The sequence below is a fragment of the Calypte anna genome, chromosome 14, assembly GCF_003957555.1.
Source record: "Calypte anna isolate BGI_N300 chromosome 14, bCalAnn1_v1.p, whole genome shotgun sequence".
Taxonomy (NCBI): Eukaryota; Metazoa; Chordata; class Aves; order Apodiformes; family Trochilidae; genus Calypte; species Calypte anna.
In genome coordinates this window covers 14,480,239-14,498,914 of record NC_044260.1, presented here as the reverse complement: position 1 = coordinate 14,498,914, position 18,676 = coordinate 14,480,239, and the positions used below count along the sequence as shown (strand labels likewise).

At 52.1% G+C, this 18,676-nt stretch overlaps 1 protein-coding gene across 4 annotated transcripts; it reads left to right on the top strand.

Annotated features, from left to right (window-relative positions):
* Positions 1 to 847: 847 nt before the first annotated feature.
* LUC7L (LUC7 like) lies at positions 848 to 17,931 on the top strand. 4 transcript variants are annotated; one of them, XM_030460244.1, is made up of 11 exons: positions 848 to 1,082; positions 1,804 to 1,874; positions 3,074 to 3,168; positions 7,832 to 7,930; positions 8,603 to 8,713; positions 9,336 to 9,479; positions 9,847 to 10,023; positions 10,826 to 10,914; positions 13,405 to 13,434; positions 14,308 to 14,472; positions 16,635 to 17,922. In XM_030460244.1, exons 4-11 carry the CDS (start codon positions 7,835 to 7,837, stop codon positions 16,774 to 16,776), a joined length of 954 nt encoding a protein of 317 aa, XP_030316104.1. In that variant the 5' UTR covers positions 848 to 1,082; positions 1,804 to 1,874; positions 3,074 to 3,168; positions 7,832 to 7,834; the 3' UTR covers positions 16,777 to 17,922. The 4 variants fall into 4 exon arrangements, with proteins under 4 accessions (XP_030316104.1, XP_030316102.1, XP_030316103.1 ...); XM_030460243.1 differs by lacking the exon at positions 1,804 to 1,874 and adding an exon at positions 15,474 to 15,535 and having other exon boundaries at positions 935 to 1,082; XM_008502994.2 differs by lacking the exon at positions 848 to 1,082 and adding an exon at positions 2,187 to 2,270.
* The last annotated feature ends 745 nt before the right edge of the window (positions 17,932 to 18,676 follow it).

Below are 18,676 nucleotides of genomic sequence, written 5' to 3'. Positions count from 1 at the left end.
CCGAGTCCAACCCAGCAGTGCCACCCCCACCCCATGTCCCTCATCCCCACATCCCCAGGCTCTGAAACCCCTCCAGGGATGATGGGGACTCCAGCCCTGCCCTGGGCAGCCTGGGCCAGGCCCTGACAACCCTTTCCAGGGAGAAATTGTTCCTGAACATCCAACCTGCCCCTGGCTCAGCCCCAGCCCGGTATCTCTCCTTCCATCACTTGTTGTTTGGGAGAGGAGACCGAAACCCGCCCCAACAGCCCGGACCCCTCCCCGCCCATTCCCATTCCCACTCCCATTCCCACTCCCACTCCCACTCCCACTCCCACTCCCACTCCCGTTCCCATTCCCGTTCCCATTCTCTCTCCCACTCCCACTCCCATTGCCATTCCCACTCCCACTCCCGTTCCCATTCTCTCTCCCACTCCCACTCCCATTCCCACTCCCACTCCCATTGCCATTCCCACTCCCAGTCCCACTCCCGTTCCCATTCCCGTTCCCATTCTCTCTCCCACTCCCACTCCCATTCCCACTCCCACTCCCGTTCCCATTCCCACTTCCGTTCCCATTCCCATTCCCATTCTCGCTCCCATTCCCATTCCCATTCCCACTCCCATTCCCATTGCCATTGCCATTCCCACTCCCATTCCCATTCTCTCTCCCACTCCCGTTCCCACTCCCGTTCCCATTCCCACTCCCGTTCCCACTCCCATTCCCGTTCCCATTCCCATTCTCTCTCCCATTACCGTTCCCACTCCCGTTCCCACTCCCACTCCCGTTCCCATTCCCACTCCCATTCCCACTCCCACTCCCACTCCCGTTCCCCTTCCCGCCCCGGTACTACCGCTCCCGCCGTGCCCCTCGGTTCGGGGCGGGGCCGTTTCCGCCCAGCGCTGCCCTCGCGTTCCCATCGCCGCCGCTGAGGCCGGAGCCGCTGCCGCCGCCCAGGCCCAGGCCCAGCCCGGAGCCTCCCTCCCTCTTTCCCTTCTTCCCTCCCGCTCGCCGCTCCCCGCGGCCCGGCCCCACGTTCGCCATGTCGGCCCAGGCCCAGATGCGGGCCCTGCTGGACCAGCTCATGGGCACGGCCCGGGACGGTGAGTAGGGGCGGGCGGGGCCTGCAGGAAACGCCGCGGCCTGGCGGCCGCCTCAGCCGCGCGGGGCCTGGTCCGGTCCGGTCCGACCCGGCCCGGCCGCTCCTCCTCCTCCTCCTCCTCCTCCCGCTCCGGACCTGCGGCGCGATCGGCCTCAGCCCGCACCGAGGGGACGCGGCGGGGCCCGAACCGGAGCCCCAGCCCGCCCCGTCGCCGAGCGGAGCGGAACGGAGCGGAACGCAGCGTCCGCCCGGGCGTGCCGGCGGAGCGGGCCCGGGCCTCGGGGCGGAGTGGCGAGCTCGGCACGCCTGGGGAGCCCGGTTGGGGTGGTCCTGCCCGGGCCCTAGGAACCCGCCTCGGCCCTAGAAAGCGGCCGGTGGCGGGAGGAGGCCCGGAGAGGCGGCAGGGACAGGTCGGTGCCCAGCCCCGAGGCGGGTAGGTAGGTAGGTAGGTGTGCCTGCAGGAGCCGGGCAGTGTTGTTGTTGTGACAGCCTGTGCAAAGCGTGTGGCCGCTGCGGTTCCGATCTCCCCGCTGTGACCCGCTGAGCACTTAAATCCCCCCCCCGGCACATTATTAGCAGGGCTGCTCAGGTCCTTTGCACTTTGTTCTGTAAGCGAATAAGTGCTTTTCTTTCGTTGTGTGTTGAGTTGCTGTTGAATTGCTTCCCATATTTTTATTTCATACAAACTGAACAATTGTGGCCCCTCTATTTTATTTATAAAGGTTCAGTGTATCTTTGCCTGCCTACATCAATCTGCAAGGGAGTTGCAGAAAAGCCTCATGTTCATCGAGCCGTGAGTCACAACCAATTTTTAAAGCTGTTATAACAAAAAAAAAAAAAAAAAAAAAAAAGTGTTTGCTTTTTTTTTCACAAGTAACTTTTAAAAGTGTAGCTTAGAAAGAAAAAAAAAAAAGAAAAAAAGAAACCAGAACCATTTTCAGTAGACACAACATCATTCCTGGATGCTTGTGAATCCTAAACTATATTCATACTTTAGTATTACACATGCCTGTGTCATATACACAGCTGAGCTTTAAAACTGTCACATACCATTGCCACTTTGCCTTTACTTTTATGTATCATTCCCCTGACTTCCTTACTGCAGGTGTGGGCAAGAAAGCTTTTCCTTTAAAACTTTTCAACAGTGGGCATAAAATTCTGCAGCTGAGGTCTTGAAGAATGCAGATGGGTATAGTATATGTTGGAGCTCGCAGTGTGTATTGACTAACTTTGTTTCTTTTAAAACTTATTTTATTATTATTATTATTTTGTTTTGCTTTTCTGATATTGTCTTGTTTTAAGTGGCTCCTGAGTGTAAAATGTCTCTGGAGGGTGGGACGTGGGTGGGAAGCAGGCTGAGTGTTCCAGACTGAGACTGAGGAGCTGGGGCTTCTGCAGGGCCTTGGGAAGCACCCTGCACACCTGAGGTTCTGACCAAAGGGACCCACGGCTTAATTAGCAAGTCAGCAATTAGCAGTCACCTCTAAAAACTGCCCAGCACAGCCCTGCTTGGTGATCCCTAGCCATATTATTGGCTTATTGGAGAATAAACCTGGGGTTTTGGTACTTTCTGCCCCTTCCTGACAGTAAAAAAAGGGAAGAAGGGGGAAAAAAAAAATAAAGAAGAGGAGGTTTTGGCTGTGAGCCAGCCTGTCTGCCTCCTTTTTCCTCTGCTGGCTGTGCTGTCTCTTTATATGGATGACAAGCCTTGGATGCTACTTGGCTCCCCAGCACTGTGTTTAACATGGTGTGCTGGATGAGTAAATGCTAAAATAGTGTTTGGTGCCAGTTACAAGTGTTCCAGAATATCCTGTTACTCTTTTTTTTTTATTATTTTTATTTTTTTTTTTATTTTTTTTGGAGTAGTTTTGGGGAGCAGGCACACCAAGTGTTTTAATCTGCACTGTGAGGCGAGGTGATCGTATCGACGCCTTTTGTCTCTGGTCAGGGTTCTCTAATGTCTCCTTATTTAAAACCACAAATGAATTTCAGGAGATGAAACCAGACAAAGGGTGAAGTTTACAGACGATCGTGTTTGCAAGAGCCACCTCCTGGATTGCTGTCCTCATGATATCCTGGCTGGAACAGTAAGTATCTGCCCTGCAGCCAGACAGTCTGGTGAGGCAGACAGGGTGCAGGGCTTGGCTGGGGGGAACTTCTAGCAGAGATGAGGCTCTCTGTGACCTGTGTATGGAACTGCTGAAGTCAGGAGCTCTCAGAATTTGCCTGAAATGTTGTTTTCTCTCACAGTCCCACGTGAAGCTGCAAGATTATTTCTCCTGTAACAGTTTGGGGTAGTCAGGGCCTGAAGCTTGTCCAGTGGAGGCTGCAAGACCATACAGCTACCTGCTGCATCTTTGTGTTGGCAAGTTTTTTCTTGCCAGCTGCAATAATCCTCAGTCCTTGGAGCTTTTCCATCTCCTCTCCCCAGCTGTGGGATGTTCCCCTTTTTCCTGACTCCTGGCTGGTGCAGTGCTGCCAGGTCACAGCTCAGCCTGGCTTTGTCTGTAGTCACTGCCTGACTGGTTTTTGGAACACTGGGGTCAGCTCCTTGGCTGCTGCTGAAAACAGCTGAGCAGTTTCCAAAGGTTTGGCTCACGTGTTCCTCCTGAGAGCAAAAGGTGAGGTGCTGGGAGTGAAGCAAACCTGGTGCTGCAGTGCCCAGTGAGAGGTGCAGTCCTGCTTTCAGGAGAAAGCACCAAATGCCTCTTGTGACAAAGAGAGCTGCAGGATGGAGATGGCTGTGGGTGTTTAAAATCCATTTTTACCCTTGCTGTGTGACACTAAATGCTGTGGCAGTGCATGTGTCCATCCACTGAACCAGGCTGTGAGGATCCTGTTGTTGTGTCCAGAGCTGGATTTGACAGTGGGGGGCTGCCAGGAGATGGGGGGGGCTGCCAGGAGATGGGGGGATCTGTCAGGAGATGGGGGGGGCTGGCAGGAGATGGGGGGGCCTGCCAGGAGATTGGGGGGGCCTGCCAGGAGATTGGGGGGGGGCCGGCAGGAGATGGGGGGAGCTGCCAGGAGATGGAGAGGCTGGCAGGAGATGGGGTGCTGGCACTCCTGCCTGGGTCCCTGCCACAGGGGGCCTGGGGCAGCACAGGTTGAAAGGGCTTTAGCAAAAGCTGCCTCAGCTCTGAGCTTCTCCTTGTCTGCAGTTCAGGGGAAGGTTGGGAGCTGAATGCCAATCTCTCTGTCTCTGTATTTTTATTAATTTGAAGTTTGGGTGTATTTTCCAGCAAGGGCTCTGCCAGCCTCTGTGTCACTTGACTGCTGTTGCAGAATTCCAAAGCTGCTCTGCCCACCTCCCTCCTCTGTGCAGGTCACTATGGGCAGGGTCTGTTCTTGAACTTCTGACCCTGCAATGGTTTTGGGTCCCAAATGATGGTTTGGAGATGCAAGCTTCCTCCTGGCATGTTCCCAGGGAGAAGGTAAAGGGTGAGGCAAAGAGGTTGAATTAAGTGATGTGCCTGACTGCTGGAGCTAGAGCCAAAGCCTGGAGGAAGCCTGAGGTGTCCAGGTAGATTGTGAGTGTCCTGGGGTGGAGAAGCCATGTGCTGAAATCTTTCTCTCTTGCTTCTGTTGTTCCTTGGCTGCAGCAAGTTGTTTCTTCCCCCTTGCTATGGAGTTTGTGCTCAGAAATCTCACACAGGAGTAGGAAGGCAGACTCAGGAGTCACTCAGATGATTTCTGGTAGCCTTTCAGTGGTTGTGGAGCCCTCTGCACTCCTGTCAGCAGCTTCTCAGGCACCAGAAAAACTCCTGGTGCCACAGATCTGTGTTGAAAGGACATGTGATGTCCAGAACAGGAACAGCATTTTAGCTGTTGACACAACTGGCACAGAATGGAGCTTGGCTGGGGGGTGCAGGCATCTCTCCTGACCTCCAGCAGGTTCCCTGGTGAGAGCTGTGTGGGTGAGCCAGGCTCAGCTGGACAGGGCAGCATCCATCTTTGGATGAACATCACTGCAGAAATCAGGCCCTGGGATCTTTTGGGAAGCTTCCAACAGATGCTCCAAGCCTTCTGGTGGTGGTGATGTTGCATCCTCCCCCAGAGGTGTTGCTCCTGCTGCATCCTTCTCCTGTGCAGATGCTCCTTGTTGGGAGGCTGATGGAAGAGCAGGAAGCTGATCCCTTGGGAAGCTGTGCTCAGTGAGATGTGGGGCAGTCCCATCTCTGGCCTTCAGGTGTGGAGTGAGGAAAGGAATCCAGGCTGGAGCATCCCTGAGAGCTGCAGAGTTGGACTGACCTTTCCTTTGCCCTTGTTCCTGGTCATAAGAACCTCTGCCCCCCAAACTTGTCTAAAGTTGCCACTAGATAAGCTGCAATGATTTTTTTATTTGGTCTCCATGGGAAAGGAGGAGAAATTTGGGAGAACACAGATGGGTTTAATATGTCCATGTGGTGTTATCAGAGGACTTGTCACCAGCTCACCAGTGGCCTGCCCTGAGTTGCCCCTGCAGCTAATCAGAAACATGTTTCTGTCAGTGAAGTGCTGCAGCACACTCAGGGGGGGCATCAGATGATAATCCCCCTGAATTTTTAGCTCCTCTAACGAGTGGGCAGATGAGTCTGAAAGTGCCCTGGTGGAACACAGCTTGGAAATTGCATTGAGGGAGTTGTGTGTGTCCCCCTCCTCTGGGAGAGCTGAGTGAGCTGAGGTCTGCAGGTTGCAGGATTGCTTTGTGGGGTCTGTGCTTTGCTTTTGCCTGGGGTAGAAGCTCTGCTTGCTATGAAAGAGGCTCCCTCATGGCAATAGACTTGTGGGGAGTTAGCAGTTTAGTGGGGAAAATCAGTGCTGCCTCAGAATGTGGATTGCTCAGCAAGTGTGAGCAGGGTTAATTACCAGTGGCATCAAAATGCATCAAATCTTTGTGTGTTTGGGGGGGTTAAACCTTTACTCAGGCTCTGCTGGTTCCCTGTCTGAAACACATGTTTTATAAACCAGCCATGGGTTGGAGCAAGTCACCATCCCTGCTGGAAAGGGGGAGTGTTTGAGGCTCCCCTGAGAGGAGGGGGTTCTGTGAGACAAAAGAGCTAATGAGCTGGGAGTGAAAGTCTCCTGGGTCACCTCCAGGGGCACAAGGCAAGACTCAAGGTTTCTGTGCCACTGAGACCTGAACCTTCTCCTCCAGGGCAGGAGGCTGAGGGAGTTCTTCTCCTTTTATGAAGAGGAATACAGAGCATACTGTCAGCTCCTGAACCTGTGGGTTGCAGCCCCTTCTCTGGAGCTTGTGGCTCCAGTTGCAACAAGAGTTCAGCTAGGAATGCTTACAGTCTGTGACAGTCACATCTAATATCACTGTTTTCTCCCCATGTTGGAAAGGAATCTCAGTAGAATAACCATAAGAATAAAAGATTTCAGTCACATCACAGAGAGTTATTTTTGTGGTAAAATCACAGTAGGCTGCCAGCATTCTTTGCAGAAGCTTGCCTGAAGATTAATGTGATTAAAGCTCTGAAAGTACCCAGTGCTCCTTTTTGGAGGCATTAAATTCCTACCATTAGAGAGCTCAGCAGGACTATTCTTGGGTACAGTGTTTTTGTAGCCTGCGGGCTGTGACCTCCTGTTTCTGGTAAATCTGAGCAAAATGAGGAAGACTAAATGGTGGCAAATGAGCTGGAATTGTTCTCTCTGTTTTAAAAAAAAGCTAATAGCACAGGTAATGGCTGAAAACCAGAGCATTACCTGGCAGAGCTTGCTTTAGTTGCTCTGCTTCATTCTGAACCCTCCATTGCTGCTGTCCCAGGGCACTGCTTCACACACTTGTCCCCAGCACCTGGGGAACTGGGAGGGAAGAGGATGGATGGTTGGTTGGGGTGGTCCTTCATGCCATGAGGTGGTCCTTACTGTACTGTGGCTAACACTTATTTTGCCTTTTGAAATGGCATATTCTTTTTCTGCTTTGGGAGAAATGTTCTGTGTTATCTATCAGTAATGTCAAAATGCAGTTTCCATGTTTTGAGAGGAAAATCCACTTTGGTTCATGTGGCTGTTTACTAGATGGGGGAAAACAAAAGGCAAATTTAAAGAGCATGGATTGCAAGAGGAGGGAAGGGCAGCATGGAAGTCAGGGCTCTCTGGGAGAGGAGATGCTCTCAAGAAGTCTCTCACTAGTGTACTTTCATGCAGAAGTTAGCTTTGCTGGGTAGGCTTTAGGATTCCAGGCCACAGCTGGGTGTGGGAAGGGGTGAGCTGTAGAATTACAGGTTTGCTGGGGCTGAGCATGGGGCTGTGCTTTCCTGGCCATGCCCTTAACTCCCTTCAGCCCCCATCTTCTTGGCAGGCAGCATTCTGTCTGTGCTCTGTGGTTTGGTGTCTTTGGTACATTCCTTGTGCCCCTCCTGACACAGATCTGCCTAGAAGAGGCACACAGCTCCATGTTTTGCTGTGCTGCACCTCCTTGGAGGAGGCATCTGCAGTTGGTGCTTGTTGCAGGAGCTGTACTGCAGTGTGCTGTGTCTTCCTCAGCTCCCTCCCAGCAGTTTCTAAGGCTGTGCTGTGACCTAGAGCAGGGGTGGGACTGAACTGAAAACCTCTGGGGTGGTTTGTTCCAGGAACACCCAGAAAAGGGGTTCTAGCAAGCATGTGGTTCTTCTGGCTAGCTTTTCATGGGCTGATGTTAGAAGGAGCCTGTTCTTCCTAAAGGGGCTGTGTTCTGGTATGATCCAGTTGGGAAGAGTTAAGGATCTGCAGATTGTTGCCATACTGGAGGATTCTCACCTTGCCTTCCCTTATTCCTTTCAACAGAGAATGGACCTGGGAGAGTGCACAAAGATCCATGACCTGGCACTGCGAGCAGATTATGAGATTGCAAGTAAAGAGAGAGACCTGTTTTTTGAGCTGGATGTGAGTATGGAGAAAATGTGTGTTGTTTTTGTGGAAAGTGCCTCTTGGAGCTGTTTGGCTGACGAGCAGAACTCAGTGGGCATGGCAGCCCTGTTACCTGAGGTGTTCCTACAGGAACATACAGCCCCTTCCTGAATGCCTGACTCAAAATTATAAAGTAATTATGGCCCTTGCAACCAACCCCTGTGGCCCAGCCAGCTGGGAGGCTCCCCTGGCATTCCTTCCATCCCACACCTGCTCTCTGCTAGGTCATTATAACCTGGTGGCTTGTCCCAGAAGGGGATTTGACATTAAAAACCTTCTGCTCTGTGGTTTCCCTTTGGCCAGATTTACCCTTCTGTGATGGAACAGATCCAGTGGAAGAAAATTCTGTCTCCCTTTTCCATGTTAATGCAGGGCTTCTGTCTTTGCACATGTTGCTCATGCCTTTGAAGCTCCAGTGTGGAGCAGCATCCACAGAGCACTCTGTGTGTTGTGACAGGTTCCAGGTGACAGACTTAGGGGCAGGGATCCAGTTTTATTTTTTCTGTCACAGTGTGTTTTCTACTCAGGGCATCTGTACTCAAGGCTGTTTGTGCATTGTAGAGGCAGCACACTGCTGGTTGTTGGCTGTCAGAGCTAGGCTGGGCACAGAGAGCATTTTTATTCACAGCTTTTTGTCTGAATGTGCAGGCAATGGATCACTTGGAGTCCTTCATTGCAGAGTGTGACAGGAGAACAGAGCTGGCCAAGAAACGTCTGGCTGAGACACAGGAGGAGATCAGTGCTGAAGTGTCTGCAAAGGTACTGTCCTCACTGAACGTTTGCTCTGCCAGGCCATGCCACAGCAGTGGTGCTCTCTGACACTTGGTTCTGAGGAGTGGGGCTCAGTGGATTGCAGCCACCCACCTTCAGCCCTGCCCTGGCCATTCCTGTGACAAACTTAGAGGTTTTCAGAGGGCCATGGCAGCAGAAAACATGAACTCTAAGAGGCTGCTTTAGCTGGGCAGTGAAGTGTTGGTTCTTCCTGCCACTATTCTCTGTTAATGTGATAGTTTAGAATAGTAAATCTGTCCCATGCTTGTTGTCCTTTCACTTAATGAATGTTCATGAAGTTTTTCCTCCGTGGAAGCTTCATCAGGACAATACAAAACCTTTCTGAAGTTGGTTCTACAGACTCTGTCATGTCCCCTGATTGCAGTAGAACTGATGATGTCCCCTCTTTCCCCTTTTGGGATGTGTCTGTGACTCCATTGCCTCTGCTTTGCCCATCAATCCCTTTTTGCTGGGATTCCTTTGACTGTTGGAGACTTAGTGTCATTTTTCAATGACTGCTTTTGTTAATGATCTTTTTTAAAGGAAAAGGAAAAGCTGTGCTGCCAGCAGTTGCAAGTTTGCTTTATTAAAAATTAACCATTCTCTTCAGGCAGAGAAAGTACACGAGCTGAATGAAGACATAGGAAAGCTGCTAGCTAAAGCTGAGCAGCTGGGAGCTGAAGGAAATGTTGATGAGTCTCAGAAGATCCTGATGGAAGTGGAGAAAGTCCGAGCAAAAAAGAAAGAGGCAGAGGTATGGGCTGGGTTCTGCTCTGCAGTGTGACAGTGGCCTGGCTGCCATCCTCACCTCTGTTCCCATGTTCCCAGCAGCCCCTCCTGCACGTTCAGCCACTGCAGTGTGGCAGACAAAGAAAAGCTTTTTAGAAACTCTTGTCTAGTGTAGAGAACTGCCTGGAATGGGGGGGGATTAATCCTCTGGGATCTTTGTCAGCAGGCATTTGGCAGGGGGGGGCTGTTGGGGTAGCACCTCCTTTATAGGGAGGGGGCTTTTATCACCCTGGAAAGCTGCAGGGCAGTTCTTTGCAGGGGTCTCCCTGGAGGGCTGTGGCTATGTAAGGGCTCCCTGCCATTTGCCTGTGTCTTTTCTTTGCCTCCCTCAGGAAGAATACAGGAATTCCATGCCTGCCTCCAGTTTCCAGCAGCAGAAGCTGCGTGTGTGTGAGGTCTGCTCAGCATATCTGGGTCTCCATGACAACGACCGGAGGCTTGCTGACCACTTTGGAGGCAAATTGCACTTGGGTTTCATTCAGATTCGTGAGAAACTGGATCAGCTGAGGGTAATCTTGTCTCTTCTAAACCTCCTCCTTGAAGGTGTTCAGCTAGCATTGAATTTACACAGGCTCTGTGGGAGATGCAGGGTGCTTGTAGCAGCCCAGAAATTCCTGGCTGCAGAATCCCTGAAGCTTCAGACAGGGAGTTGTGAAGCCTCACGTGGGTAACTAAATAAGAACCCTCAGAATGAGTCAGACCAGACCACTGCTGTTGTGTCACCCATAGATCCATCCAGCTGTACCACTGCTCTGTCTCATTGGTTAGGCTGAAATTTCTCACTTGGGGTATTTTTTGGCTACTGAAGACTGCTTGCAGGCCTCCTCATGAGGTGCTTGAACTGAAGCTTCACACAGTGATGAAGATCTTCAGTAGCTGAAGCAGTTACAAGTGTCCTGGAAGGGTTTGTCATGAAACTGTGGTGCTGGCCTTTGCTCACAAACAAACTTTCAGCCTACTCAGGCAGCAGCTGTGGCTCCTGTGCCTTATTCACCAGGCACTCTGTTGGGATCAGTGCCTGATCACTGGTGTGAGGCAGGGGCACTCTCTCAGTGTGCTGTGTGTGTCAGGGTGAGACAGTCCCTTGCCTCAGAGCTTGTTCCTTAGAGCAGAAGCACTCAGAGTGTGGCATTTCTTGCTCTGGTGTATACTGGGGAAGTGGTGAGGACAGGGAGAGCCTTGACAGAGAGCTCAGCTAGCACATGGCATGCAGTGAGGTGGTTCTTTGTCTTACCACCTGAGCAGTCTCCCTGTGGATCTCTCTGACCTGTTGCTCTATGGCTGAAGTACAATGTGAACTTTTTTTTCTAGAAAACAGTGGCAGAGAAGCAGGAGAAGAGAAACCAGGATCGTTTGAGACGGAGAGAGGAGAGAGAAAGAGAGGAGAGGATGGGCAGACGGTGAGTGAAAGCTGGCAACTCTTGTGAAGTTTTTGAAATAGTCTCAGTTCTTGTACCTGGGGACTGCAGGAAAGCAGCATCTGCTGTAGGGTGTGCCCACAGGCTCTGACCAGCTGTAGGACCATATCTAATCTGGTGCCTCTTCTTCCTGGTGCCTCTTCTTCCTGGAGGTCCTTTCTATGTGAAAATTTCTCAACAGAGTTGCCTTCAGGAGGAGTCCTCTGGATCTCTTTGCTGTCTGCATCTCTCTGGAATGCTGGCTGTCTTCCTTCCGTGGCATTACTGAGGTTTTGGTTTTGTGGTTTGTTTGTTTGGTTTTTTTAAAAAAAGCCAACAAACCCTCAGTTCTTGGGAGTCCAGGAGCCTCCTGTGTTCACAGGTAGCCCATGCAGGGCTGCAGCTGATGAGGGGGTTTGAAGGCTGGATCTGAGTGTTAATTTGATGCTTTAAATATGAAGGGTTTGAGAACTGCCTTGAGTTGGCCTGAAGTCTGAGTCCTTGCTGGCTCCATGTGTGGCACTGCTTGGGCTGTGGCCAGCCCTGGCTCTGTCTCTGTGTGGGGGAATCCTGCTGCTCTTCTCTTTGGATACCCAGGAAAAGCTTGTTTCAGGTTGGTCAGGAGAGCAGCTGTACAGAAGAGGACAAATCATTTACCTCTCCAAAATGAGAACTTGACCCAAAGAAGGGAGATAGCTTTCCCAGTGTCAGAACAAGGCTTAGAGCCCAGATTTGTCCATTTCTCTGCACCTTGCCTGCTGGGAGCTGGGCAGCCCCATGCTGACAGGGCTATTTTTCCATTAGGAACAAATCAGGGATTTCTGCCAGCTTTCAGACTTACCCAAAGCTTGGTACTTCAAGGGAGCAAAGAAGACACGTTTCCTTCATAACTCTTCTTGTGGTATCTTCAGGTGCAGCATCTCCATGGTTACTCAGAGGAAGAGAATGTCTTGACTTGGAGAAGTCTGTGGTTACTTACAGGCACTGTGACATGCTGTGGAAACCTGTAAACTTGCTTGCAAAACTCTGCCTCTCACAGGCATTACTAATTTGCCAACTAGACAGTGATTTCCACACAGCAATGAGAGAACTGGGTTGTCACCCCCAGTGCTAACCAGAGACAAGCCCTTTGTTTGGTGTTGCCAGTGACTGTGGCTGCCCAGTAATCTCTGGAGACTGGAGAGGTGGCATGCTTGGAAGTGCAGACCTCAGTGTTTAGGTGGAGCTGCCAAGTGGATTTCCTTTGAAATAAGTTGGACAAAACCCATGAGCAGGTTATGAAACTCACGAGGCCTCTGTGATGTGGGGACAAAGAAGAGGGAAAAAAGCACCCTCAGGCACCCACTGGACAGCAGTCATTTCTGTCTCCTGCTGTACACTGATCCAGGCTCTTCAGGAGAGTGCTGTTTGGGCAGATGCTCCCTGAATTTGGAAATCTAGCACTAGGGAGGGATTATCCAGGGTTTATTCTGCAGACTCCTGCTTGGATCATGGGTGTGGAAGGGCAGTCAGGCTTTTCAGGGGCTGTGGAATGGAGGTGTGCTCCAGTGATGCAGAGGAAAAGAACATTAAGAACTTGGAGTAATTACAGCCACCAGAGAAATTCAGCTGCCTGCCAGGCATCCACAGGAGGTCCTGCTGCTCTGTCAGGTTGGGTTACATGGAAGGGGAGCTGTGTGGTTCTTCCTGCCTTGCTCTCCTGGTTTGTCAGCTTTTCCTTCATCCCATCCACTTGTGTGTTGTCTCAGCATGTGGTTGGTGTGCCTGACTCCAACCTTGCCTGAGCTCCACCTTGTTTACAGTCCTTCCACCTGAATTCCTTTCTAAGTGTTATTTTTCCTTGATTGAAAAAGGAGATATTTCCTTGGTTTTGTTTTTTTCCCCTCTGACTTCTGTGATTGAACATTCCCATCTCATTGTGAAGGAATGCTAGTGTCTTTTAATCTTGTCTCATCCAGATAGGGTTTTAAACAATGATGTTATTAAAATAGCTGCTTCTCTGATGCTTTTTAGAGTTTTGTCTGTGTGTAGCTTTCAGCTGCCTCTCCTGTTGCAGTGCCAGCACAGCTGTGTGGCTGTGTCCCTGGAACAGTCTGCATGCAGCAGTGCCCAGGGGTCTCTAAGTCAGTAAATAAGGAGAGAATGGCTGATTCTCAATTAAAGCAAAAAATGAGAGTGTTCAGACAATGTGTGAAGTTTTGGGGTGGTTTGGCTCTGACACCAAATGTAATTAGCAGAGGCTGAATTGGTTTCTGGAGGTTCTGTGTTGCAGCAGGAAGCTCTGCCTGTGGAAAATCAGCATTTCTACAAAGTTTTTCAGTTTTTGAAAAGTTCTCCCTGCCCTCCTAATTGGAACTAATGAGATGTTTTCATGACAGTCTGGGTTTTTAACTGACATCCTAGCTGGGGTGTTGCTGGGAAGGGCTGCTAGGGGGAATGTTCTGCTGAGCCCTGTCTGCATTGTACCTTCTCTCACCCGACTCTTCTTTCTAGGTCTGGATCAAGAAACAGAGACCGTCGAAGGTGAGTGTGCAGTTCTCCTGCAGTTCTCACACTTTCTACGTAGCTGCAGAGGTTTTTAAAGACCTCAGTTTTTTGAAGTGGAGTTCCCTCAGTGCCCCAGCCTTTCTTCTGCTCTCTGAAGGGAATGGGAACTCTCACTCAGGCACTTGAGCAGTGCTCTGCAGATTCATCTCACCCATTGGGCTAGGAAGCAAATGCATCCCTGGCCCTGTCAGGGATGCTGTGTGCTCCTTTCTCTAAATGTGCTTGATGCCTTTCTCTATAATACCTAATATACTTTCATGTTTTTATTGGCTGTGTTACATAAATAATACCTCAGATGTAAAAATACAGAGATTCAAGATCAGAGAGCCCCCACGTCTCTGGAGATCTCACCTTAGTGGTTTGCAGCCTCCTCTCAGTGGTCACCTGCCTGGAAACCTTCCTTTCTGCTGCTTGCCATACACATTGGCATCCTCTGCTTTCTTTTTAGAGCAGACAAACAACCTGCTTCCAAAGTGCAGCAGTGTCACGGGGCAGACTCCAGGCAGGCTGCCATACCGGGTACCTCACTTCACCTGCTGCTTACTTCCACCTCTCCTGCTGACAGAGGCCTCTCTTGTGTGAGGCACAGTTGGTCAGCTCTGCTCTAGGCCTTGCCACAGTTAATCCTGGGAGCTTTTCCTCTTCAGCTTCCCAGCAAATCCATTTCACCCCATGGCATTTGCTGCAGAGCGTGGCCGGGAGGGAGAGCGCTGCCGGAGGAAAGCGCCGGTGCTCTGCGGTTTGGTTTAATTTATTTTTTTTTTTTGGTAAACTCGGGAATGGCCAAGGTGTGGGCTCAGGTATGCAGGTCCAGTGTCCCGTGTCTGAGGCAGTGTGTGTCCTTTGCAGGTCACGTTCCCGGGAGAGGAGGAGGAGGCGCTCGAGGTCGGGCTCCCGGGAGCGGCGGAAGTCGCGCTCCAGGTCCCGAGACCGACACCGGCGGCACCGGAGCCGCTCCCGCAGCCACAGCAGAGGCCACCGACGGGGGTCCAGAGACAGGAGTTCAAAACACAAGTAGGTGTTCCTGACACCCATGCTTCTGGGCCTCAGAGTGAGGCTCCCCCCGCCCTGTAGAGCGAGCAGGAGCGTGGCAGAGGGCTCGGACTCCTGTGCCAGCTCCTGGGCCAGAGCAGGATTCCCCCGGGGCTGGGTGTGGATGAGAGCACTGGCTGGGCACTGAGATACCAGCTGGAGAGGGGAGTCCAGGAGGTGGAGCTGGCTCCCTGATTTGCAGGGCAGAGCCTTGGGAAGTTGCTGGTTTTCTCACATAAGCAGCAGCACAAAGGCCTGCTTGAGCTAACTGAGCTTCCCCAAGTAACCCAGAGGCAGTTTTGACATAACCATTTCTATGGTTACCTTCTGCTTCTCAGTTTCTCTTGGTGCTGGCATGGGGAAGGAAATGTATGATTTGGAACCTGTGGGAGGCCTTCTGTTTGGGTAAGAAGGCAGCTGGTTGGGAGAGAGACAGTTCTAAAGAAATCTGTGCTAGAGGGAGGGGAAGAGGCAGCCAGGAGGAGCAGTGTTACCACTCTCCTGTCACTTGTCTGCAGAAAGGCTCTAAGTCTCTTCTGAAACTCAGCAAAATACTCACTGTGGTGGAGGGGAGGGGTGAGGCAAGCAGCTGTAGGAGCATTTGAAACACTGAAAGGAATCATTTTGTGTTTCTTTACGGCCCTTCTATGTCTAGGAACAAATCCCTCAGGAGGTGCTTGCTGCAGCTAGATCTGGCTTTCTTTTTAATTCTCCTAATTACCAGGGGAATGCTTTAGTGCTGTCTCACCTGATGGGGCACCACCACTCAAGTACAGTACTAGAACCAAACCTGCTGTTGTGTCTCGTGTCACTTAGCTAAGGGGTAAGGTCAGGTTTTAAAGACACCTGATGAAGGGGAGGGAAAGAATGGTCTGAAAGAATAATCTGGTGATAATTGAGGGGGGGTGTAAATATTGTTGATTCTCCAATGGCTGAGATACTAAAGTCCTTTTTTAAATCTGTCTTGAACATGAAAAATAAAGAAAAGAAGTTTGGACAATTAGGAAGTGAGGAAGACCCTGTAATAACTATTACTAAAGAGCAGGTAAGGGATCACTTTGAAAACCTTGAACACGTTGAAATTAGCCCATGGAGGCTGCAGGGGGATTGGCTGGCTGGCAAGCCTTCAGAGTTACTGAGAACTGGGGACAGAGCAGGATCAGTTATAAGAAAATAAAAGAGAAACAAGAGAAGAAGCTGCTCCCTGTCAGAGTGCAGCTTCTCTCTTTGCCTCGACAGTTTATGGAGCCTGCAGTCAGGTCCTGCTGGTCTGAGGTTGCTGGATCAGGAGATCTTGGAGGACCCAGGGCAGCAGGCATTGTTGTGGGAACAAGAGGAGAGTTCATCTCATCAGACTGATGCTGTCTGCTGGTTAAATGGCACAGCTTAAGGACAGCAAAGTGGCTTGTGGGATACAGAGAGCTGTGGCTGTTTAATATCTCAACTCTGCACTACTGCCAGACCTTAAAATGGGCAGGAATGGGAGCTGGAACCTCTGAGGTACCTGCCAGCTCCTTTTCTTGTTCCTATAAAGAAGAACACGTGTGCTGAGGCATAATGTGCTGGCTCTGTGGGGTCTGCAGAAACCCCCTTCTGAAGGGGTGCAGGTTGCTGGAGCTCCTGTGGGATCAGCACTTTGGGAAGGCTGGATGTTTGTTAGGCTGGCAGGAATCACATGGGAAAACAAACAGCCTTTTCTGTTGGACCTGAGGTGAAGCCCTCTGCTTCTTTCTGTGTGGGCTGAGCCAGCACAGAACTGCTGACATTTGGGGAGGCTGTGAAAAAAATCTGCCCGTGTCGTGGGCTGGGAAGAGGAGTCTGACAGCCTGACTGTAAAGCCAGGATGCTGCCAAGGATAGGGCTTGTCAGGGTGTGAAGGAGAAAAGGCCCAGGGCTGAGCGAGTGTTTGACTGCAGAGAATGCAGCTGAAATTCAGAGCAGCTGAGCAGAAAGGCAGCAGCTCAGAGCATGATGAAAACCACCCCAGGAGGCACAGAGCTGAGTGACCCAGGAGGAGGAAAGCGCGGGTGCCTTAGTGTGGCCCAGGAACTGCTGAGGAGTTTTCCCTGCTAGGAAAAGCTTTTGTGTATTTGAAAAGCCTTTTAGTTGCTGAGCTTGCAGTGACAGTTTGCTGTGTGCTTCAGATCTTCTAGAGATCGATCTTCAAGAGAGAAGTCACGGGACAGAGAGAGGAAAGAGAAGAGCTCTTCTGAGAGGCGGCACGAGAGCACAAACGGGAAATCTCGTTCCAAGAGATCAGAAGAGAGAGAAGCTGGAGAGATCTGAACTCTGCCATCTGTGTTGCACTGTAAATAGTCTGATAAACATTCTACACAAAGCCTAAATTTCCCATTTATATTTACTGAATACAACCCATCTTTTGTAGTTTGGGATTTTTATCGTTTGGCAGATAGCTGTGAGTTTGTAGAGACACAGAGTTACGTACTGTTTTAACAGGATCTTGTTTTAGTAGGAATAAATAAATCTGGAGGGATGGTTGTCACTGCAGGGGGGTGGCTGGCTGGCACGCCGTGGTTGTCCTGCCCCAGCCCACGTGGCCATCAGGGCAGTTCCTGAGCTGCTGTCACCTTGTAATGCTTTCAGCCTTTTCCAAAAATCACCCTGACCCTTGTGAGCACACCAGTCCTGCTGGGGCTCACTTAATGAATTTTTTTTCTTTCTGTTTATATATGTTAAATTCAGAAGTGGGTTGGTTTTTCTTTTAGTGCTCAGCCACCTTTGTTTTCACACCTCTGCCTCTGAGCATTGCCTGGCTGCCCCAGCTCACTCAGGACACACAGATTTGGACCTTCTCTGCCTGTTCTGGGAGCTCCTCATCCTCGTGATGATGACCAAATCTGCTGGAGCACGTTCCTGAGAGGGACGAGCTCGAGTCTGGGTTTAGTACCTTGCTGGATCAATCAGATTCAGGGTTTAGAACAAAAGGGTGGAAAATTTCATTTCTTCTCTAGAGGAGGCTCAGCCAGTCCCTTTCCTGAGGGTTTCCAGAGCCGGGGCAGGAGGTGGCTGAGGATGGAGGGAACCCCCGGGGCAGGAGGAGGGCAGGAGCCTGTGGTACCTCTCTTTGTGACAGGTTCTGTGGCACCGGTGTTGTATCACGACTGAGCCGGAGGCGGCGTTCCCTGTCGCGACCGAGCCCGGCGTGCTCGGGGGTCCCGGGGTGGGGGGTGGTGGGGTGGGGGTCTTCTTCCCCTGTCGGGTCAGGTATCCCGCGCTCCCTCCCTGGGTGTCAGTGCCCTTCGTGCATGCCGTCCCCTCCCTTCCCTGTCGGTTTTTACAAGGAATTCCGCGGTTTCACGTTTCTTGTTTTTTGTAACCTCGGTGTGGGTGAGGGGAGCGGGGCCGGGGGGCGGCGGGATGCCTGGACGTGACTGTGCTGTTCTCTCGCGGTCTGATCGCATTAAAGATCTGTGTTTGTGGCTCCTCCTGCTGCACCGACTGGTTCTTGCGGGGTCCCCACCGCACCGCGCCCCTCCTGCCCCTCCCGCACCACCGCTTCCCCACACCCACCCTCCCGCATCCACACCGCGTCCCTCCCGCTCCCCGCCCCTCCCTCATCACCGCTTCCCCGCACCGCGCCCCTCCCGCACCGCACCCCTCGCACTCCCCGCCCTTCCCGCACCACTCCCCCCCACGCCCCGCAGCTTCCGGACGGGGCGGGAAGGGGCGGCTGCTCCTTGGCGTCTCTTCCGGCGGAGGAAGTGACGGCGGAGGCGGCGGGCGCGGGGTGAGTGCGGAGCGGGGCCGGGGGGCGGGTGCGGGGGCCCCGGGCGGGCGGGATTCGGGGGTCGGGATGAGCCCCGGGCAGGCGGTGAGCTCCTGTCCGCCCCGCTATCCAGCCTCACGGTGAGACCCCGGGAACCGGGCTGGCCTCCGGACCGAACCCCCCCCCGGTGCCTCCCGGGGAGCGGAGGCGGCTCCACAAGCGGCCCCGCGGAGGAGGAGGCACCGGAGATGGAGAAAGGGAGACGCGGGATGGGCATGGGGCTGCTCAGCGCCTGGCCCAGCCCCGCTGCCCGTTCCCTCTCGTGGGATGGGGTTCGGTTCCACCTGCCCGGCCCAGCAGGTGCCTCAAACCATCCCAAGGAGCCGGGGGGGAAATTAAATCCCTTTGGCACAAGGCTGGGGTTGTTCTGATCCCGCCCTGTTTGGTGTCGGCCGGTTC

Excerpts from the sequence above, each read along its gene's own strand:
- LUC7L (XM_030460242.1), top strand. The coding sequence starts at position 1,022 with ATGTCGGCCCAGGCCCAGATGCGGGCCCTGCTGGACCAGCTCATGGGC. Across the intron at positions 9,480-9,846 it reads CAAAAAAGAAAGAGGCAGAG|GAAGAATACAGGAATTCCAT; the intron begins GTATGGGCTGGG and ends TGCCTCCCTCAG. Across the intron at positions 10,915-13,404 it reads GAGGAGAGGATGGGCAGACG|GTCTGGATCAAGAAACAGAG; the intron begins GTGAGTGAAAGC and ends TCTTCTTTCTAG.